Source organism: Cervus canadensis, chromosome 29, assembly GCF_019320065.1.
Source record: "Cervus canadensis isolate Bull #8, Minnesota chromosome 29, ASM1932006v1, whole genome shotgun sequence".
Taxonomy (NCBI): domain Eukaryota; kingdom Metazoa; phylum Chordata; class Mammalia; order Artiodactyla; family Cervidae; genus Cervus; species Cervus canadensis.
The window spans coordinates 42,151,386-42,169,811 of record NC_057414.1 but is presented as its reverse complement, the minus strand read 5'-3'; the positions used below and the strand labels follow the sequence as shown (position 1 = coordinate 42,169,811).

The following is an 18,426-nucleotide window of genomic DNA, read 5'->3' as shown; positions in this document are numbered from 1 at the left end:
GTTCCTAGGTGGCTCAGTTGGTAAAGCAGTCGCCTGCCAGTGCAAGAGACACGGGTTCAATCCCTGGGTCAGGAAGATCCCCTGGAGAAGGAAATGGCAACCCACTCTGGTAATCTTGCCTGGGAAATCCCATGGACAGAGGAGCCTGGTGGGCTACAGTCCTATGGGGATCACAACGAGTCGGACACGACTTGGCGACTGAACAACAGCAATGCTTAAGGCCCTCTGGACTTCACACTCCAGGATGTCTGGCTCTAGGTGAGTGACTATACCAACATGTTTATCCAGGTCATTAAGACTTTTTTGTACAGTTCTTCTGTGTATTCTTGCCACCTCTTCTTAATCTCCTCTGCTTCTGTGAGGTGCTTGCCATTTCTGTTCTTTGTTGTGCATATTTTTGCATCAGATGTTCTCTTGGTATCTCCAGTTTTCTTGAGGAACTCTCTGGTCTTTACCATTCTATTGTTTTCCTCTGTTTCTTTGCATTGTTCACTTAAGAAGGTTGATTACAGTACTCTGAAGTATTTTTCCAGGAATGGTGCTATACAAAGTCTTTAAAGCTAGTAATATGGAAACTTGATTGAGCTTATTTTTCACTGAGCTCCAAAGTTGACTTGATTTTCACCCTTTCTAGCTTTAAGACCACTTCTATCTTCTGTTTCCCCAACTCTCATTCTCACAGCTGAGAAGAGGCTGTGGGATCAAAAATAAAAAAGATCAGGATGTCTCCATTCTTTTCCCATTTTACCACTTACTTTAGGTGTTATGTTCTAGTTTTCCACAACTAAAATAGGAAAATTCTCCCAGGAATATGATTGAAATAGCATCTGTGAAACAATCTGGGGGCTTCCCAGGTGGCGCCAGTGGTAAAAATCCACCTGCTAGTGCAGGAAACACAAGAGTCTCGGGTTCGATCCCTGGGTCAGGAAGATCCCCTGGAGGAGGAAATGGCAACCTACTCCAGTATTCTTGACTGGAAAATTCCATGGACAGAGAAGCCTGGCGGGCTACAGTCCACAGGGCCACAGAGAATCAGACATGACTGAGCCATGAACAGTAAGCATCAGTGAAACAATTTGAGAGTTTCAAAATCTTTAAATTAGAAGAAATCTCAGAAGTCCTTTAATCTCGTACTTCCAAACCAGAGGAGCAATATTTTCTTCCAGCTCATTTCCTTTATCTCCACCCCTCCTCCCAAACAGCCTCTCTCTACCTCCTTCCTCAACCTATTCCTGGTATTCAAGGCAGAGAGTCGATCTATTAATAGTTGCATATTTTAAGAGTTTAGGATTAGGAAACACCTCCCTAATATCATGCAATAGTCATTCCAACTGTCCTGACAAGTTAATATCTAGTTTTTACTTGAAATGTTGAATTTACTTGAACAGAAGAATTTACATGAATTGTTGGAAATATGCCACCTCAGAGACAATCCATTCGGTTTTGGACAGCAGTGGTTTGGTAGAGTTTTCCTATATACTGAAATGAAATCTGCCTTGCTGTGTCTTCCATCCATTGTTCCCAGCTTTGCCCTTTGAAATCACTGAGAATTCATCTAATCCTTTTATAAAGGGTAGAGAGAAATACCCACGACTGTTATTGTTAACTTGTCATAGTGGTTCAGACCTGCCCTGAGTGATTGTATATTACAGATGTCCTTTGCCTTATACACTGTGTTCCTCAAATGTATAAAGCCTGTTTTGTGTGAATCAAATCATTTTAAACATACTGGGATGGGATGGGGGGGGAGGAACTGAGAGGGTCGCACTGACATATATACACTACCGTGTGTAAAATGGATCGTTAGTGGGTACCTGCTCTATAGCACAGGGGATTCAGCTCAGAGCCCTGCGATGACCTAGTGAATGGGATGAGGAGTGGTGGGAGGGAGGCTCAAGAGGGAAGAGATATATGTGTACGTGTGGCTGATTCACTTTGTTATACCGCAGAAACTAACACAACATTGTAAAGCAATTAGACTCCAATAAAAATAAATAAAAATATTTTTTAAATGTTAAAAAGATGAACATACTGGGAAATGGACTGCCTGAAAGAAATCCTGTTATCAGTTCCTTCATTAACTGAAGAATCCTTTTGCAATGCAAACAACCCCATTTCACCTTTTTTGCAAATCTAAATTTTCATACATTATGTTTTACTTAAGGCAAGATTTGCCTACATACAAAGCAAGTAAAATAATAATCTCAGCAATAGCTAACATTTATTAAGTCCTTATCCGGGCACCAGCTATCACGAACCTGACATGCATTGTTTAATTTCTCACCACAACTTCACTTACAGGTATCCCCTATTTTCAGGGGAATCTAGGCTTAGAGAAATTAAATAACTTGTCCAAGGTCACACAATTAGAAAGTGATGGCCTAGAATTTCAACAAGGTCACAAGACTCCAGGACCTTGTGTCCTAATCACCAGAAAGTTTCAGATGGCAATAATAGTTGAACTGACTAGTTCCTAGCTATCTGCCACAGCACAGGTAAATCAGGCTACAATATAGAAAACTAACCTGAGATCTATAACTTCAAAGATGGATGCAGAATCTCCCCTTTTTGAGTCTGGCACTGTCAGTTTCCCAGCACAACTCACATTTTCCAGTGCAATTTGCTCAAGGAACCCCAAAGATATCCCTTCAGTTATTAGCACTAAGCAAATGCTGCAAATTTTATTTCAGGTATACAGGTATCATCAGACTTTTTTTTCACCATGTATTACCAGGGGTTTGTGGCATAAGCTTTTTAGAAGAAAAAGGTAGTTCGTTATTGACAAGTAAGTGTTTCCCAGGTGGCTCAGTGATAAAGAATCTACCTGGCAGTGCAGAAAACATAGGAGACTCAAGTTTGATACCTGGATTGGGAAGATTCCCTGGAGGAGGAAGATTCCCTGGAAGAAATCCCTGCCCCAGTATTCTTGCCTGGAAGATCCCATGGACAGAGGAGCCCAGAAGACTACAGTCCATGGGGTTGCAAAGAGTCAAACATGACTGGGCACTCACGCACCATATATACTGAGAGGTAAGATAAAAAATATTGAGAATCATGGTTGATCCCAGCCTGTTCCTACATGAGCTGGAATCATTCAAATGTGTTTTTAGGCCCAGTTTTTAATGGTGCTTACGTTTGCAAGTTAAAAATAGTTTGGGACGGATGGTCCATAAACAAGTACTGTTTTGAATCCAAACTGGACAAAGATAAATGGATGTAATACTTCTGTGTCCTCAAATCAGGTCCAGTTTCTCCAGTTTAGTCAGCAACAGCGTGCCCTTAGGGCATTACTCAGCTCAGAGCACATCCTGCGATGCTCCTGGAACCCCAGACTTTTCCACACTGTAGAAGGGAGCTCCAGGTAGGGCTCCACACCCCTCCTCTACCCACAACCATCAGATGCCCTATTTGACTTTATCTTGGCTCATCGGCAGACTTTTGCTTTCAACTACATGATCTTTGCAAATGATGTCTGAATTGGTATTACAACTCTGAGTTGGCCTCCTCGTAGTCTCGAGAAATCAGGCCATTCCTTGGAAGGTGCTGGAGCTCCCCTCACAGGCCCACCATTCTGACATTTCCTGGTATAGCAGGCTTGTTTACAACCTCAGGTCACAGACTTAGGTGAGGAAATACATAATTTTCTTGATTTCTCAACCTGGCTCTTCAGCCTCCATTTCTACTAAAGGCAGATAAATAATAAACCATGCCAATTCAAGACAGCTCAATCATAGTTTAAAACTAAATCAAGTTTTAAACTCAGTCTCTTAGGATTCTCCTCCCAGTCTTCTTCTCACGGTGTTCTGTGTTGAGATTTCTGTATTATTCTGATACCAGGGAAGGGGCTTCAAGGTCAAGTGTCATCTTCTGTCTCTCTTGCCTAACTGCCAACTTGGTTTTAGCCATTGGGCACTGTGGCTACTGCAGAGTTACTGTTCTCTGGCAGGTGGAAGCTGTGGTCTTGGTGTAAACGGAAAGCAGTGATTGCTTCGTAGGAAGTTCAGTGGCTCCCACTTCAGCTCTTCCTGGTACATCTGAGCCCCCAGTGGGTCCCTGAGTTGGGTCACATACGCCTCAGCCTCTACCACTGTGGGGTTCTCACCACCCCCCCCAAAGCAGTCCCCGAAGGCACCCAGTTCTCAGCTGGCTCCCACACGCCTCTCAGGGGCTGGGCACCAAGGAACTTTCCTGAGTCCCTGCAAAGTCAAGGAGCCAAGAAGACTTGGGCTTAGGGAATGAGAAGGCTGGGGGTGGTGAGGAGATGAAGTTGATATCAGGCCTACTTTGCCTACACAGGTGACGGTGCCACTTCTACTCTGACAATTGTTCTTGTTAGCACAGGGGCTTAGATTTTATTTATTCTTGGCCATGCTAGGTCTTGGCTGCTGTGAAGGGCTTTTCTCTAGTTGCGCTGAGTGGGGGCCACTCTCTAGTTGCGATGCTCGGGCTTCTCATCGCAGTGGCTTCTCTTGTTGCAGAGCATGGGCTCTCGGGTGCAAGGACGTCAGTAGTTGCAGCACACGGGCTCAATGAGTTGCGGTTTCCCGGCTCTAGAGCACAGGCTCAATAGTTGCGGCAATCGGGCTTAGTTGCCTCAAGGCATGTGGGATCTTCCCCAATCAGGGATCAAGCCCCTGTCTTGCATTGGCAGGCAGATTCTTGACCACTGAGCCACCAGGGAAGCCCCAGCACCGGGTGCTTTGAAAGGCTGTGTCTTCTCAGAGTTCCAGTAATGAAGTGGATTATGAGCCTCTTCCATCCCCTGTTGTTTGATGGTGGGAACAGAAAACAAAGTCCCACAGTTGCATCTGAACTCTCTTGCTCTCTTTCCCAATCTGTTTCAGTTTTGCTCCAAGCTCAAAAAGGATTATATCTTCTGTGTGGAAGGAAAATTCACATGTGCTTTCCAATTAGACAGTTGATGGCATAAACTCCAAACTTTAGGTTCACTGGGTTCTGTCTCCTGAGATTTAAGAGGAAGAAAAAAAAACCGAAAACGAAAAAAGAAATCCCTGTCAAGAATCTGGTTCTCACAATGTTTTTAAAAGACTGCAGCTTTCAAAAACATCTTCTCTGCAACAGATTTGAAAAGATCTAATTAAGAGTCAAAAACCAAGACTTTCATCTTCTGTATCATTTTTCTGCAGAGGACAGTATCCAGGAAGCACTTGCTGTTACTTAAGTGATGGGAGATAGATCAGGGGTAAAATAAATTAAACACACATTGTTTGGTATGAAAACATCTTAGTTGCTTCTGTTTATAACAAGGAATCACCTTCTCCCTCAAGGTCTTTTCTGTTATTCACTAATTTATTGCACAGATATCTACATGTCTGCTCTGCTGGGGATACAACTATGAACTGGACTTCCAGTGGCTAAGACTCCATGCTTCCACTACAGAAGGTGTGGGTTCAATCCCTGGTCAGGGAATTAAGATCCCGTATGCCACCACAAGCTATGGGCAGTGAGAGGCCAGTGATGCTAGAAGGGCCCTGTCCCAGATTTGGAGCCCAGGAAAGGCCTTGTGTAGGAAGAACAGCAGGAACTTTAGGCTTTATCCCAAAGATGTTGGAGAGCCATAGAAGGGCTTTCAGCAAAGTGATCTGTCAGATTGTTGTGTTTAAAAAAAAAATAAAAGCCACTCTAGGGATTTCCCTGGTGCCTCAGTGGTGAAGAATCTGCCTGCCAATGCAGGAGACATGAGTTCTATCCCTGGTCCAGGAAGATCCCACTTGCCACAGAGCAACTAAACCACCGCACCATAACTATGTAGCCTGTACCCTAGAGCCCAGGAGCTGCAACTACTGAAGCCCTTGGGCCCCAGAGCCCATGCTCAGCAGCAAGAGAAGCCACTGCAATAAGAAGCTTGCACATCACAACTAGAGAGTAGCCCCTGTTCTCTGCAACTAGAGAAAAGCACGCAGGCAGCCAAGAAGACCCAGCAGAGCCAAAAATAAATAAATAAGGGGAAAAAATTAAAAGACCATGCTGGCTGCAGCGTGGTAGATGAAATGGCCCAGGAAGAATGAGGAAAGGGCCCAGAACAAAACACCATCACCAACAATAACAACAAAATTATCTGACAAACAGAAAGGAACTCACAAAAGAAACAAAGGAGGGACCGCAAGGGTTGAAGGAAAAGCAGGAAAGGGTGGCAACCCTAAACCGAAGGAAGAATGCTTCAAGAAGCAGGTACAATTAGACTCCAGTGCCGCCAAGAGAAATAGTAAGATAGCAATTGGAAGCTGACACTGTATTTAACAGTAGGATTATTGACAACCCGGTTGAAAGCAGCTTTAGAGGAGCAGAAGTTGTGTCTATATTAGATTAAATCAGTTGCACCAATGCTTATCTGTCCCCTGCACTTATTGCCTGTCCCTACACTAATTTCTTCCAAACGCACGTCTTCAGTCTAGACCTCCTCTTTGAGCTCCACACCCAGATACAGTTGATGACTCAATATCTCCAAGACCAGCACTCTCTTCGCCCAAACCTCAGCTCAGCAAATGGTACCTCCCTCCCTTCCTCCAGTTGCACAGTCCATCCATAGCAAACCTTTCTTCCTCGCCACCGCCCCTGTGTCTAACCCATCACCCCATCTTCTCAGTCCTTTATACCTATGTGTTCCTCTATCTCCATTGCCAAGTTCAGGCTACCATCTTCTCTCTCAACTGAACCACAGTGGTAGGCTTCTAACCGGTTCTCACATCAAATTGAATACCCCCTCCAATGTGTTCCCCACACAGCAGCTGGGATAATCTTTAAAAAAAAAATAATTTAAAGCTGCCGTGTCTTAGTTGGAGCACCTGGGATCTTCGATCTTTGATGGGGCATGTGGGATCTAGTTCCCTGACCAGGGATTGAACCTGGGCCCCCCCGCATTGGGAATGCAGAGTCTTGGCCACTGGATCACCAGGAAAGTCCCCTGGAGTAATCTTTTAAAAATACAAAGTTGATCACTTCACTTCCTTGTTTCAAATCCTTCAGTAACTGCCAGGATTCTAAAGGTAGAAACCAAATTCTTTCAATGACCTCATAAGCCCTGTGTGGTCTAACAGTTGCCTCTCCTCCCAGTCACAATTCACCACATGTTTCCTCTGTTTTCCCTCTGGACTTCTCTCTGCTTCTCACATGCACCATGCAGCCTGCAGCATCAGGCCAGCTGTCCACACACTCTGTGTCACTGTAGCCAAGACCTTGGGCAAGGCACTGCATCTCTCAATGCTTCCATTTCCACTTCTGTAAACTGGGGTTAATACGTACCTCCAGATTTGTTACAGAATTAAATGAAATGTTATGCATAAAGAATACAAACAGGGAACTCCCTGGCGGTCCAGTGGTTAGGACTCTACCCTTTCACTGTCAGAGCCCCAGGTTTGATACCTGGTCAGGGAACTAAGATCCCACAAGCAAACCACCTTGGCATTGCCAAATAAATGAATATAGAAATATAGTCCCCAATTAACATTGGTAACTGCTAATATTATTCCCTATTCTCTGCCTGGTTAACGTTTCTCATATTTCAGATTTCAGCTCAAATTATTTGAGGGACATCTCCCTTGACTCCCCACCCCCCCAACTCCCTAACCATGCTATGATTCTTAAATTCTCACAGAGCATCCTGAACTTTTCATTCATTCTACAGTTCTTTGTTTTTATATATCTGAGGGTTATTTTATTAATGTCTGTCAACCCCACCAGCCTGTAAGCTCTAAGAGGACACAGACACTTTTTCCGGTGAGCGGCCTGAGCTGACCCTTAAAAATGGTGCGCTATTCACTCGACCCAGAAAACCCCACAAAATCATGCAAATCAAGAGGTTCAAATCTTCGTGTTCACTTTAAGAACACTCGTGAGACTGCCCAGGCCATAAAGGGTATGCATATCCGAAAAGCCACCAAGTATCTGAAGGATGTCACTTTAAAGAAGCAATGTGTGCCATTCCGTCGTTACAATGGTGGAGTTGGTAGGTGTGCACAGGCCAAACAGTGGGGCTGGACACAGGGTCGGTGGCCCAAAAAGAGTGCTGAATTTTTACTACACATGCTCAAAAATGCAGAGAGTAATGCTGAACTTAAGGGCTTAGATGTAGATTCTCTGGTCATTGAGCACATCCAAGTGAACAAAGCCCCCAAGATGAGGCGCAGGACTTACAGAGCTCACGGTCGGATCAACCCCTACATGAGCTCTCCCTGCCACATTGAGATGATCCTTACTGAAAAAGAACAGATTGTTCCTAAACCAGAAGAGGAGGTTGCACAGAAGAAAAAGATATCCCAGAAGAAACTGAAGAAACAAAAACTTATGGCCTGGGAATAAATGCCGCAGAAAATAAATGCAAATAAAAGTAAAAAAAAAAAAAAAAGAGGACAGAGACAGTGTTCATTCTACTCGTTATTAGATCCCCAGATCCCAGCACGGCACCTGGCATATAAACCAGGTTGGTTTTGAATGAAAGTTTGATTGAAAAGGAGGCAAAGAAGTGGAGCCAATGAGTTTGGATGACTCAAGAAGACCGTCCTTGTAAAGATTAAGGGCAAGACATGGAGGAGGATCCAGGTTTCTCACTTGTTTTTTTAAGCTGGCAGATACTTGAGCATGTTTAAATATTGATGGGAAGGAGCCAGAAGAGAGGGAACTCACCAGAAGGAATGAGAGTCATGGGGCTGCGTGCGGGAGGGAATGGGACTTAGGGCAGGTGCCAGAAGACTCAGTCTCAGACAGAGGAGGGACGTTTTCCATGGCACAGGAACAAAAGCTGAGACTTCAGTCATGTCTGTAGGTTTGGTGGCAGGAAGTCATACCAAGACCTTTCAGGAATCTTGGTAACATGAAGTCGCAGATCTGGGTTCTCCAAGAAGCTCAGCATATGTGGTAGGCATCATTCCATTCACTTGCACCACTCATGTAAAAAGGAAGCAGGCATTTTCTTCATCATTGACTGTACTGACGCACTGCAGAGCAAAATAGCAAGTTTCCAAAGCAACTCAGTAACAGAGCTGAGACCAGCGATCTCGGTGTTCTCTTTATTGAACATGCTTCCTCCCCAAATTGGGAAACAGTATGGTAAAAATGACAATACAGTAAAATAATAGCTGGCACTGGTTGAGTGCTTACTATGCACGGAGCACTGTTCTAGTACTTCATCTCCAATAACTCATTTGATCCCCACATTATGATATATTTTAAGATAGGAAACTGAATTCCAGGGAGGTTAAGTAGTTTGCCCAAGGTAGAGATGGCTAAACTAGATTTTAAGCCCAGAAGTCTGACTCCAAAACTGATGCTTTTTAAATATATATATATTTTTATTGACGTATAGTTGATTTTCAATGTTGTGTTAAGTTCTGAAGTACAGGAAAGTGATTCAGTTATACATATATATTCTTTCTCATTTTCCTTTCCATTACGGTTTATTACAGGATGTTAAATATAGTTCTCCGTGTTATACAGAAGGACCTTGTTGTTTATCCATTCTACATATAATATTTTGTATCTGTTAATCCCAAACTTAAAAAAAAAAAGTCTTTATTGAACTTGTTACAGCACTGCTTCTGTTTCATGTTTTGGTTTAGGTTTCTTGGCCCCAAGCCTGTGAGATCTTAGCTGCCCGACCAGGGATCAAACCTGTACTCTCTGGGTTGGAAAGTGAAATCTTAACCACTGGACCACCAGGGAAGTCCCCTCAAACTGATGCTTTTAAACCACTCTTCTGTATTCCTGCTCTAGCAGAGGAGAAAGAACATACACGGAATCAGAAGACTTGCTGTCTCTATCATGAACTGACTCTATGTGCTTGGCATTCGCTTAGGTGTCTAAACATCAGTTTGCTCATCATTAAAATGAGAATGAGAATGTTTACTTATGAGGCTTTTAAAAGAATGATGAAATGTTGAAAAGGGGAAATCACTATACATGTGGGTGCTAAGTTGCTTCACTCATCTCTGACTCTCTGTGACCGTATGGTCTGTAACCCTCCATGCTTCTCTGTCCATGGAATTCTCCAGGCAAGAATACTGGAGTTATTGGTTGCCATTTCCTTCTCCAGGAGATCTTCCCGACCCAGGGATCAAGCCTGCATCTCATTCTGTTGCCTACATTAGCAGGCAAGTTCTTTACCACTAGCACCACCTGGGAAACCCAAATCACTATATACAAGATATTATTGTCTTGCTTATTGGTTCAATTCCTGGGTGGGGAAGATCGACTGGAGAAGGGATAGGCTACCCACTCCAGTATTCTTGGGCTTCCCCTCCTGGCTCAGCTGGTAAAGAATCCCCCTGCAATGCGGGAGACCTGGGTTCGATACCTGGGTTGAGAAGATCCTCTGGAGAAGAGAAAGGCTACCCACTCCAGTCTTCTGGCCTGGAGAATTCCATGAACTGTACAGTCTGTGGGGTTGCAAAGAGTCGAACACAACTTAGCCACAGCTAAGACCGACACAGTCAAATTAAAAAAAAAAAAAAAAGCCTGAAATTACAGCTAATGGTGAAGTATACCCCAGAAGGCCAAGTTACAGTTTGGTGGTAGAATAATGATTCCAGTTTACTAATGGAATCTGACTATCAGAGCTGGGAGAGAACTTCAAGATCTTCTTTTAGTGCAACTCACACACTAAGCCCTCTCCCAACCCATTTGATAGTCTAGGAAGACTGAGGCCAAGTAGGTGAGATGACACAACTAGTTTGGATTAGTAGCAGGGCTTTTTTTTAAACCTTGAAATTGTTTTCAAGTGGGTTTAACACAAACGATTTCACTTTATCAAAACCTTATCTGGAAAGTACCTCAATTACTTACACATTTGTTTCACTATGTATACCTTTACCTAAAGGAGCAAAATCCTAAAATGCCATTACCCATAAATAAACAAAGCCTTAAACCAATAATTCATGCAAAGCTCATTCTTCACATTGCCCTTATTTGGCCATTTTAGGCATATCCCAGGTAGAGACAGGCCCACATGTGCAGGGGCAATAAAATTGAATGGTTATATCCAGACTGCTCCGTGCAAAGTTCAACTGTTACCAGTTTATCTCTGAGCTTAGATTTCAAGTCAGAAATCTTAGAAATCTAAGAAATCTACCTACCTCTTAGAGCTGGGGAGGGGGTGGCGGTTGGGGAGGGAATCACCCGATAAAATGCACTTTTAGCACCTACCTGGCACTCTTTAACTTTACTATTTGGGTATAATTCTTTTCTCTCTTAAGGAGATAGCAGTTCACCTTGGTTAATGACCTCAGACCGTTAGACCACTCCGATGCTACCAAACCAAGGAGAAACCCAGCTGTGCCAGGCCTAGAAATGTCCGTCCCCACCCCCATTCCCTTTTAAGACAGTGAGTAGGCCGGAATTCTGGTTGATAAATGAGAGGAGCTTAGAAGGAGCTGAGAGGAGCTGCAGTGATGACTGTTCTGAGAATCTGATCGGCGAGGAGACGAATCTCCACCACATGGTACCATGGAGATGCTTTGGGAAAGAGAGCCGGCCTCCCTGACCGAAGGAGGACCAGAGAGGGAAGGGATGGATGAAAGAAATGTTTAAAGGGAGATGGACTGACCGGAGGTGCCCAAAGAGGAAAAAATCGGGACGGAAAAGAGGCTGAATACCGGGAAACCTTCTGGGCGGTGAGTGTCATTAAAGGAAAGATCGCATGTTCCGGGGATGTAGATTTTGTGCGAAAAGCGGAGCAGGGACAAAGGTGGGGTACTCAAACTGCGGAGACAGTCCCGCAAGCGGTGGGGGGTACCCAGACGGCCCGAGGGTGACCAGGGCCGGCGAGGAACGGAAGGCGGGGCTCTGGGGGCACTCACGGGGTAGGCGGTGGGGGGTCGGGAGCCGGCGGAGGAGCCGACGCCGCGTTCGCCCCGGGGAAGGTCAGCGACCCCGGGCCGGGGAGCTGAGCAGAGACCCGAGAGGGGCCGTGGTTGCCATGGCGCCGGGCGGGGAGGGGGTGACTCGGGCCCCGCCCCGAGCCCCGCGGGGCCGCCGGCTCCAGATGGTCCCCGGCCTCCCGCGGGAGCCGGCGGCCTGCGGCAGGGGGAGGCTATTGTCCTCCTTCCGCGGCGCCGCAGTCCCGCCGCTCGCGCCCGCGCACCTCCACGCGCCCCGCCACCGCCGGCCCCGCGCGCCCCCCGCGCGGCTCGCGCCCCGTGACAGCGCCCGCCCGCTGCCTGCCGTGCGCCCGGCCGCCGCCCGCAACCGCCCCACGCGGCCGGGCTGCGGGCGCCGCGACTCCCGGTGCGCCCCCGCCGGCCGCGCTCCCGCCTGTCCGGCCAGCGCTCCGCACCGAGGTAGGTGCCGGCGCCCGGGCGCGCTTTGTCCTGGCCGGCTGGGCGGTGCGCTTTGTGCAGACGTGCGCGGGCGGCGGGGTCGGGGTCGGGGTCGGGACGGGTCGGGGGAGCAGGGGCGGGAGGATGCGGCCCCGGGTGCCCGCTCCCTCTGGGTCCCGGGGACAGGATGGAGAGTCAAGCGCCAGCCACCCAGGTACCCGTGTGCGGCCGGTGGGGATCGAGGCGTGCGGGACGCGGGCCTTTCCCGAGCCCAGAGAAGAGTCTGGAAGAGTTGGGGCTGACAAACGCGTTAGGGGAGCGGGTCGCCGGGCTCTGCGCGTGTGTGACAGCGCCAGCTGTTCGCGTCGCGGAGGCGGGCCGGCCGGCGCCGGTCCAGGCGCTGCGGGCGCGCTCGGCGGTCCCTGCCCCGAGGCTGCGAGCGCCCGACTCCCTCTCGCGAGCCGGCTGGGGGCTCCCTCTGGAGCCGGGTGGGCTTCTCCTCGCCTCTTTGGTAGCTAGCTCCACGCTCTCCTTTATGCTCCCCCATAGTGTGTGAGAGAAGGGGACACGGTTGGCCGTGGTGAGCGGAACGCTGGCAGAGGAAGAAGGGAGAATGAAACCCCTGCGGGTGGCGGGGAAGAGACCGCGAAAGATGTCCCTGTGGCCGAGATGTGTGCGGCCGGCTTGGAGTCCGCGGGCGCAGAGCTAGCGGGCAAGGCCTCCTTCTGGGGTGTTCCAACGCCAGCACCACGATCGGGCCTTTGCCATCCCCTCTGGCTCGGAACGACTTCAGCCCATTAACCCCGTGGCATTGCATGCTTGTCTGAGCCGCAGGCTTGCTCCGGTCCTAACCTGCTACATGCTGTCTCCGTGGGTTGTTTCTCAGCGGCCCTCCTTCCCTCCGAGGGCAGCTACAATTCCAGCGCTGGTCGGTTCAGGCACCGGCAGGGTATCTACAAACCAGTTTTCCTTGAGGGTGAAGGGGGCAGAGTGAGTCCCAAATCTGTGTCTCAGCTTGAGGTGCGGGGCAACCTCTTGGCATATTCAGAAGAGCAAAGGAGTAAGGAGGAAAAAGCTAATAGGGATCTTAGATTTGTTCCTTAGAGAAACTGATGTAACCCATGGGTTACAGACTTGGGGGAGGGGCGTAGCAAGGGAGTGAAAAGTCGTCTGAATAATTCTGCCCTGAGTGGAGGATTCTAAAGGACAAGATGAAGCAAAAATCCAGTCCCACTCTCCAGCGCAGTTCCTAAGTTCCTTGGAGGAGAATTCCCGGTGCTTTATCAAGAACACAGCCTTGAGGGAATAGGCTGGGGTTTTGTCTCTTTGATTGTCTTGTCTCCCTGCGTGCATCTTCCTTCTGCTATCCTAGCAGCCCTGAGTTTGTGATTTCTTTCTCCTTTTATCTCTTTGCTCGTCCATTCATACTTTGAGTCCAAAAAGATTTTTACTTTGCCAAAGTCCCCACTCCTTCTCATCTGTTATCCATCCTGCTGTCATTGGTTCAACTCCGCCTCCCAGCCACGTCTCCAGCCATATCGCCCTCCTTCCGGGGCGTCTGATTCGCCTGTGTCCAGCCATCAGCTCTGTTTGTCTCATTAGATCTGGAACCCACTCCATCTTCATTTTCCTCTCTCCTTGCCTGAGGCTTCTGGCTCTTTGTGGGTCTTGGGGTTTCTCGGGGGAAGTTGTATTTGAGTTTAGCATGGGATAGAGCCTAAACAGATCCAGAAGCTAACCTCAGGTCACACTCACCCCTGAAACTTTGTGTCTTCCTCTGCTCTTGTAGCTTTTCTAATTCTAACTGCTCCTCATCTTTGGACAGCAGTGGCCCTCAAACTGTGGTCCCCGGACCAGTAGATTTAGTGTCACCTGGGAACAGTTTAGAAATGCAAATTCCCAGGCCCCAGCCCTGGAAGCTCTGGGGAACAGAGCCCACTGGTCTGTGTTTTAACAGCCCTCCAAGTAATTGTTATTCATGCAAATTTGAGAATAATCCTGAACTTTAGAGATGAGGAGCAGAGACTCTTCTCTGATGCCATTTTCATGCTTTCCTTGCGTTTTTTCTCTAGACCTAAAAAAAGATATGCATTTGATGAGAGTGGGGAGGAATGCTAGCCCATTCGTTCAATATCCCTTTATTGAATAGCTATCGTACTAGGAAAATACAAACATGAGTAAGACCCAACCCTTGTCCTCAATGGGTTAAAAGGGGAGCAGGCAGAGAGACACATAAACAACGAACTGTAATACAATGTGATAAGCGTAATAATAGCAGCATCCTGAAGTGCTGTGGGAGCACAGAGGAGGGAATGATCAACTGTCTCTGAGGGCGGTAGAGAATTAATCAGGAGGAGGATGTGGCGAGAGAAGGAATTAGGGTACAAGACAGACTCTAGCCAGAGGGATTGGATTTCTAGCTTTACATGCCAGCAAAACGGAGGAAAGGAGGAGGGGGGCAGCTACCCTGGAGGATCGGCACTAGGCTGAGCAGAGCCTGGAGGATCGGCACTAGGCTGAGCAGAGTCCACATCCAGCAGTGCCTGGACGTAGAACCTAGCAGGACCCCAAGCTTGCAGCTGGCGGGAGTTGGCTTTCTCGTAGCATGAACAATGTAAGCTACTCAGGCCTGGCCTCCAGGTCAGCGGCTAAGAATAAGGTGTTGGTGAAACTGTAATCTGGATTAGCTGCTGTTGCCAGAGTCCAGGAATCCATGGAGAACAATCAGGTAGACGATTCTTCAGCAAAGAGAGAGACGTAGGTGAGCATGAGGCTAGGGGTACAGGCTGACTAAGGAAATAAGTACGGAGACCCAGATAAAGCAAGGAATGATAAATCAGAGAAAAGAAACCAGGGTGGGATCTATCTAAAGAAACAGAAAACTATAGGACTCCGAAGATGGTAGCAGGGAACACAGCATATTGTCCAAAAGGCCAGGGGGCTCCAGAGCCCAAATGCTTGGAAACCAAAACTCAGGGGCCCTCAGAACTGCTGTGCTTAAGGACACCAGAAAGCATGACTTACTATGGGAATTAACTCCTCGGAGTCCCAACATGGTGGCCCTGTGGGGACCTGTGATCTAAGGACACCAGGGCCATGTTGGTTGCTTATCTATACAATGGCAGGCATCCCTGGAAACTCAGGATGAAGAGCATGTATGTCTCGAATTGGATTTGGCCCAAGGACCGTTTTATCTGGGAGAAGGGGAGGCTCCAGCTTCATATTTTCTCCCCCAAGTTACAGGAGCGGCTCTAACAACTGGACCTCACTGAGAGGTCTGGATCCACGCCTCAGTCCCGTCAGGGGGACCAAGTTGGATTACCAAACAGAAGCCAAAACAATACATGTTTGGTTTTGTGCAGCTTCCAGGGGTCCTGGGGACACACAGTCTGGAAATGGGGTCAGACATTTCTTTACGTGTCTGCTTTCTGTGGAGTACAAAGACATAAAGCAGGGTTTGAAAACCTCAGAGGCCTTCAGGGACCAAGTAGGTAATAAAAATGTGTGACAAGGCTGGGAAGGACCCAACAGGGAGTGGTGGGGTCTGAAGAGAAATGGCAAGCATAGGCCCACCTGAAGAATCCCAAATTAGTGGGTTTTTTTTTTTTTGGTCGCACCACACAACTTGCAGGAACTTACCCCCACCAGGGATTGAACCTGGGTCATGGCAGCGAAAGCCCAGAATCCTAACCACTAGGCCACCAGGGAGCTCCCCCAAATTAGTTCTTTTACAACAGCTCATTGGCCATACCCCTGGAGACTGGTTTTAGGAGGTTTGTGATTTCTGATATAAGGGAAAAGGGTCACAGAATAAAAGAGGGGCATTGTATATAGCAAGGGTCCCCAACTTTCAGGATCTAATGCCTGATGATCTGAGGTGGAACTGGTGTAATAATAATAGAAATAAAATGTACAATAAATGCTTGAATCATCCCCAAACCATCCCCTCCACCCCCAATCCATGGAAAAATTGTCTTCCACAAAACTGGTTCCTGGTGCCCAAAAGGTTGGGGACTTCTGGTATATGGGGATTTTTGCCAGCAGGTCTATGCAGGGAGGGGCTTCCCAGGAGGCGCTGGTGGTAAAAAACCCACCTGCCAATGCAGGAGCCATTAGAGACTTGGGTTCAATCCCTGGGAGGGGAAGATCCCCTAGAGGAGAGCATGGCAACCCACTCCAGTATTCTTGCCTAGAAAATCCCATGGACAGAGGAGCCTGGTGGGCTGCAATCCAAGGGGTTGCAAAGAGCTGTAGACGACTGAAGCAACTTAGCATGGTCGCATGCCCTATGCAGAGAGAGCGGGAGTGCGGGGAGTGTCCATCCCAGAGATAAGTGTGTGCATGACTGCTGGTGGGGAAGCCCTAACCTGAGGGGCCCAGAGAAACGGAATTCGAACTGGTCCTGGGGTTTGGACTGCTCCGCTGTCTGGTGGTTGAGAGTGTTGGGGGACTCTAGCTCAGGTCACACCTTGCCTACAGCATTCTCTGCTCAGGATGCCCTGACTCTGCCCTAGAATTTATTTTTATATAAATATTTACAGAGCAAATTGAAAGATTCTGCTGGGGATTAGGGGAAACGATGGATTTTAAATGAGAAAGGAGTCTTGAGCCTAGTGGAAATGAAGCTCTCTTTCCTATCGGTGGTGGTTTAGTCGCTAAGTCATGTCCCACTCTTGTGACCCCATGGACTGTAGCCCGCCAGGGTCCTCTGTCCATGGGATTCTCCAGGCAAGAATACTGGAGTGGGTTGCTAGTGCCTTCTTCAGGGGATCTTCCCAATGCAGGAATCGAATGGGGGTCTCCTGCATTTACTGACTGAGCTATGAGGGAAGCCCCTCTTTCCTATTACAGGGAATGAAAAGCCCAAATCTAGGAAACTGAGGCCTGAGCTCCTAGAGAAATCCTTGCATGTTTTCTCTTTGGGAGAAAGGGGAGGGGTAGGCAGTCCTGGCCTCACGTGCCTCAGGTTCCGCTTCGTGGAACCACTTAATGACAGAAGCCAAGTTCCGCCCTGTGCTCCCATGGGAACACCTCTCGCTCACCACCCACATCTCACCACCCATTCTTTCTTCCGTCCCCCCAAACCACACAAGAGGTACGGTACTTCCTTTCCAGAAGCAGAGACTGCCAAGGTCATAGCCTCAACCCTTGGAAGTGGCGCTAAGGATGAAAATATCTTTGTATTTGAGAGGCACTAGGAAAATGAGACATGCAGAATTTGGGGTTCAGTTACAGAGCCAGCCCCCTCCGTGCTCTTGAATGAGTGCCGAATTACTCAAGAACTTTGAACTGTAGAGTTTTGTTTTTTAAAAAAAATCCCTAGAAACTAATCTGAAGCTCATTTGTTAATTTTGAGACGGACAGGGTTGTTTGTGTAACACAGAGCCGTGAGTTGTGCTGGCGAGCATCCACGGTCCCAGTTTCCCCAGCCTGGGCCCTGGAAGGGAGCAATGGCTGTTGATCTCTCTCAGGGAGCTCTGACGGGCTCCAGGAAGTTCGAGGAACATGTAAATATTGTGATTAACAGCTTGTCCTCCAGGGACATCCTTGGTGGTCCAGTGGTTAAGGCTCTGCACTTCCAATGCAGGGGTGTGCAGGTTCTATCCCTGGTTGGGGAAGTAGCATCCCACATGCTGCCCAGGGAGGCGAAGAAAAAAAAAGCTTGTCCTCCAGAATCTTGCTTCAAAATCTAGCTCTACTCCTTCCAGTGACCTTGAACCCTGGTTTAACTTTTATGGAGCAACCTCCTCATCAATGAAATAGGGATGATAGTGGTCCCTCACCCCAGAGGGTTGCAGTGAGGTGATGCATGTAAGTGGCGAGGACACATATCACAACGGATATTCATCGAGCCCCTATTAAGGATTCTCTGTCCCAAACGAAAGAAAGAAACCGGGGGACAGAACAATACTGTGTCCTCCGTCAAAGCCCTGGCCTCTGTATCCATACTTGTTAGCAGTACGTCAGGCTTCCTGGTGTGTCATAGACGCATCTCGGCCTGAGAGCAGGATCTGGGTCTTTCCATCTTAAATCTGTTCCAGAGTACAGGAAGCCACCTTGTGGGAGGCAGTAGCGGAGGTGCGGGGCTCTGAACAGTTTGTGGAACCAGGAATGAAAGAACTCTGGTTAGTACTCACTATTGCCCATGGGGTCCCAG

At 47.8% G+C, this 18,426-nt stretch overlaps 2 protein-coding genes across 3 annotated transcripts in view; both read left to right on the top strand.

Annotated features, from left to right (window-relative positions):
- The first annotated feature begins 7,734 nt into the window (after positions 1 to 7,734).
- Positions 7,735 to 8,319, top strand: LOC122430502 (60S ribosomal protein L17-like). Its single transcript, XM_043451063.1, has one exon. The coding sequence runs from the start codon at positions 7,765 to 7,767 to the stop codon at positions 8,317 to 8,319; it is 555 nt and encodes a 184-aa protein (XP_043306998.1). The 5' UTR covers positions 7,735 to 7,764.
- A 3,064-nt stretch (positions 8,320 to 11,383) lies between these two features.
- Positions 11,384 to 18,426, top strand: part of SPTBN2 (spectrin beta, non-erythrocytic 2) — a 39,748-nt gene continuing 32,705 nt past the window's right edge. Inside the window, exon 1 of one of the 2 annotated variants that reach the window (XM_043451395.1) lies at positions 11,384 to 11,624. The gene's annotated coding sequence lies outside the window, so the exon portion shown is untranslated. Of the gene's footprint in view, positions 11,625 to 12,189; positions 12,291 to 18,426 lie in introns of those variants that run through there. The other variant, XM_043451396.1, reaches the window with a different exon arrangement.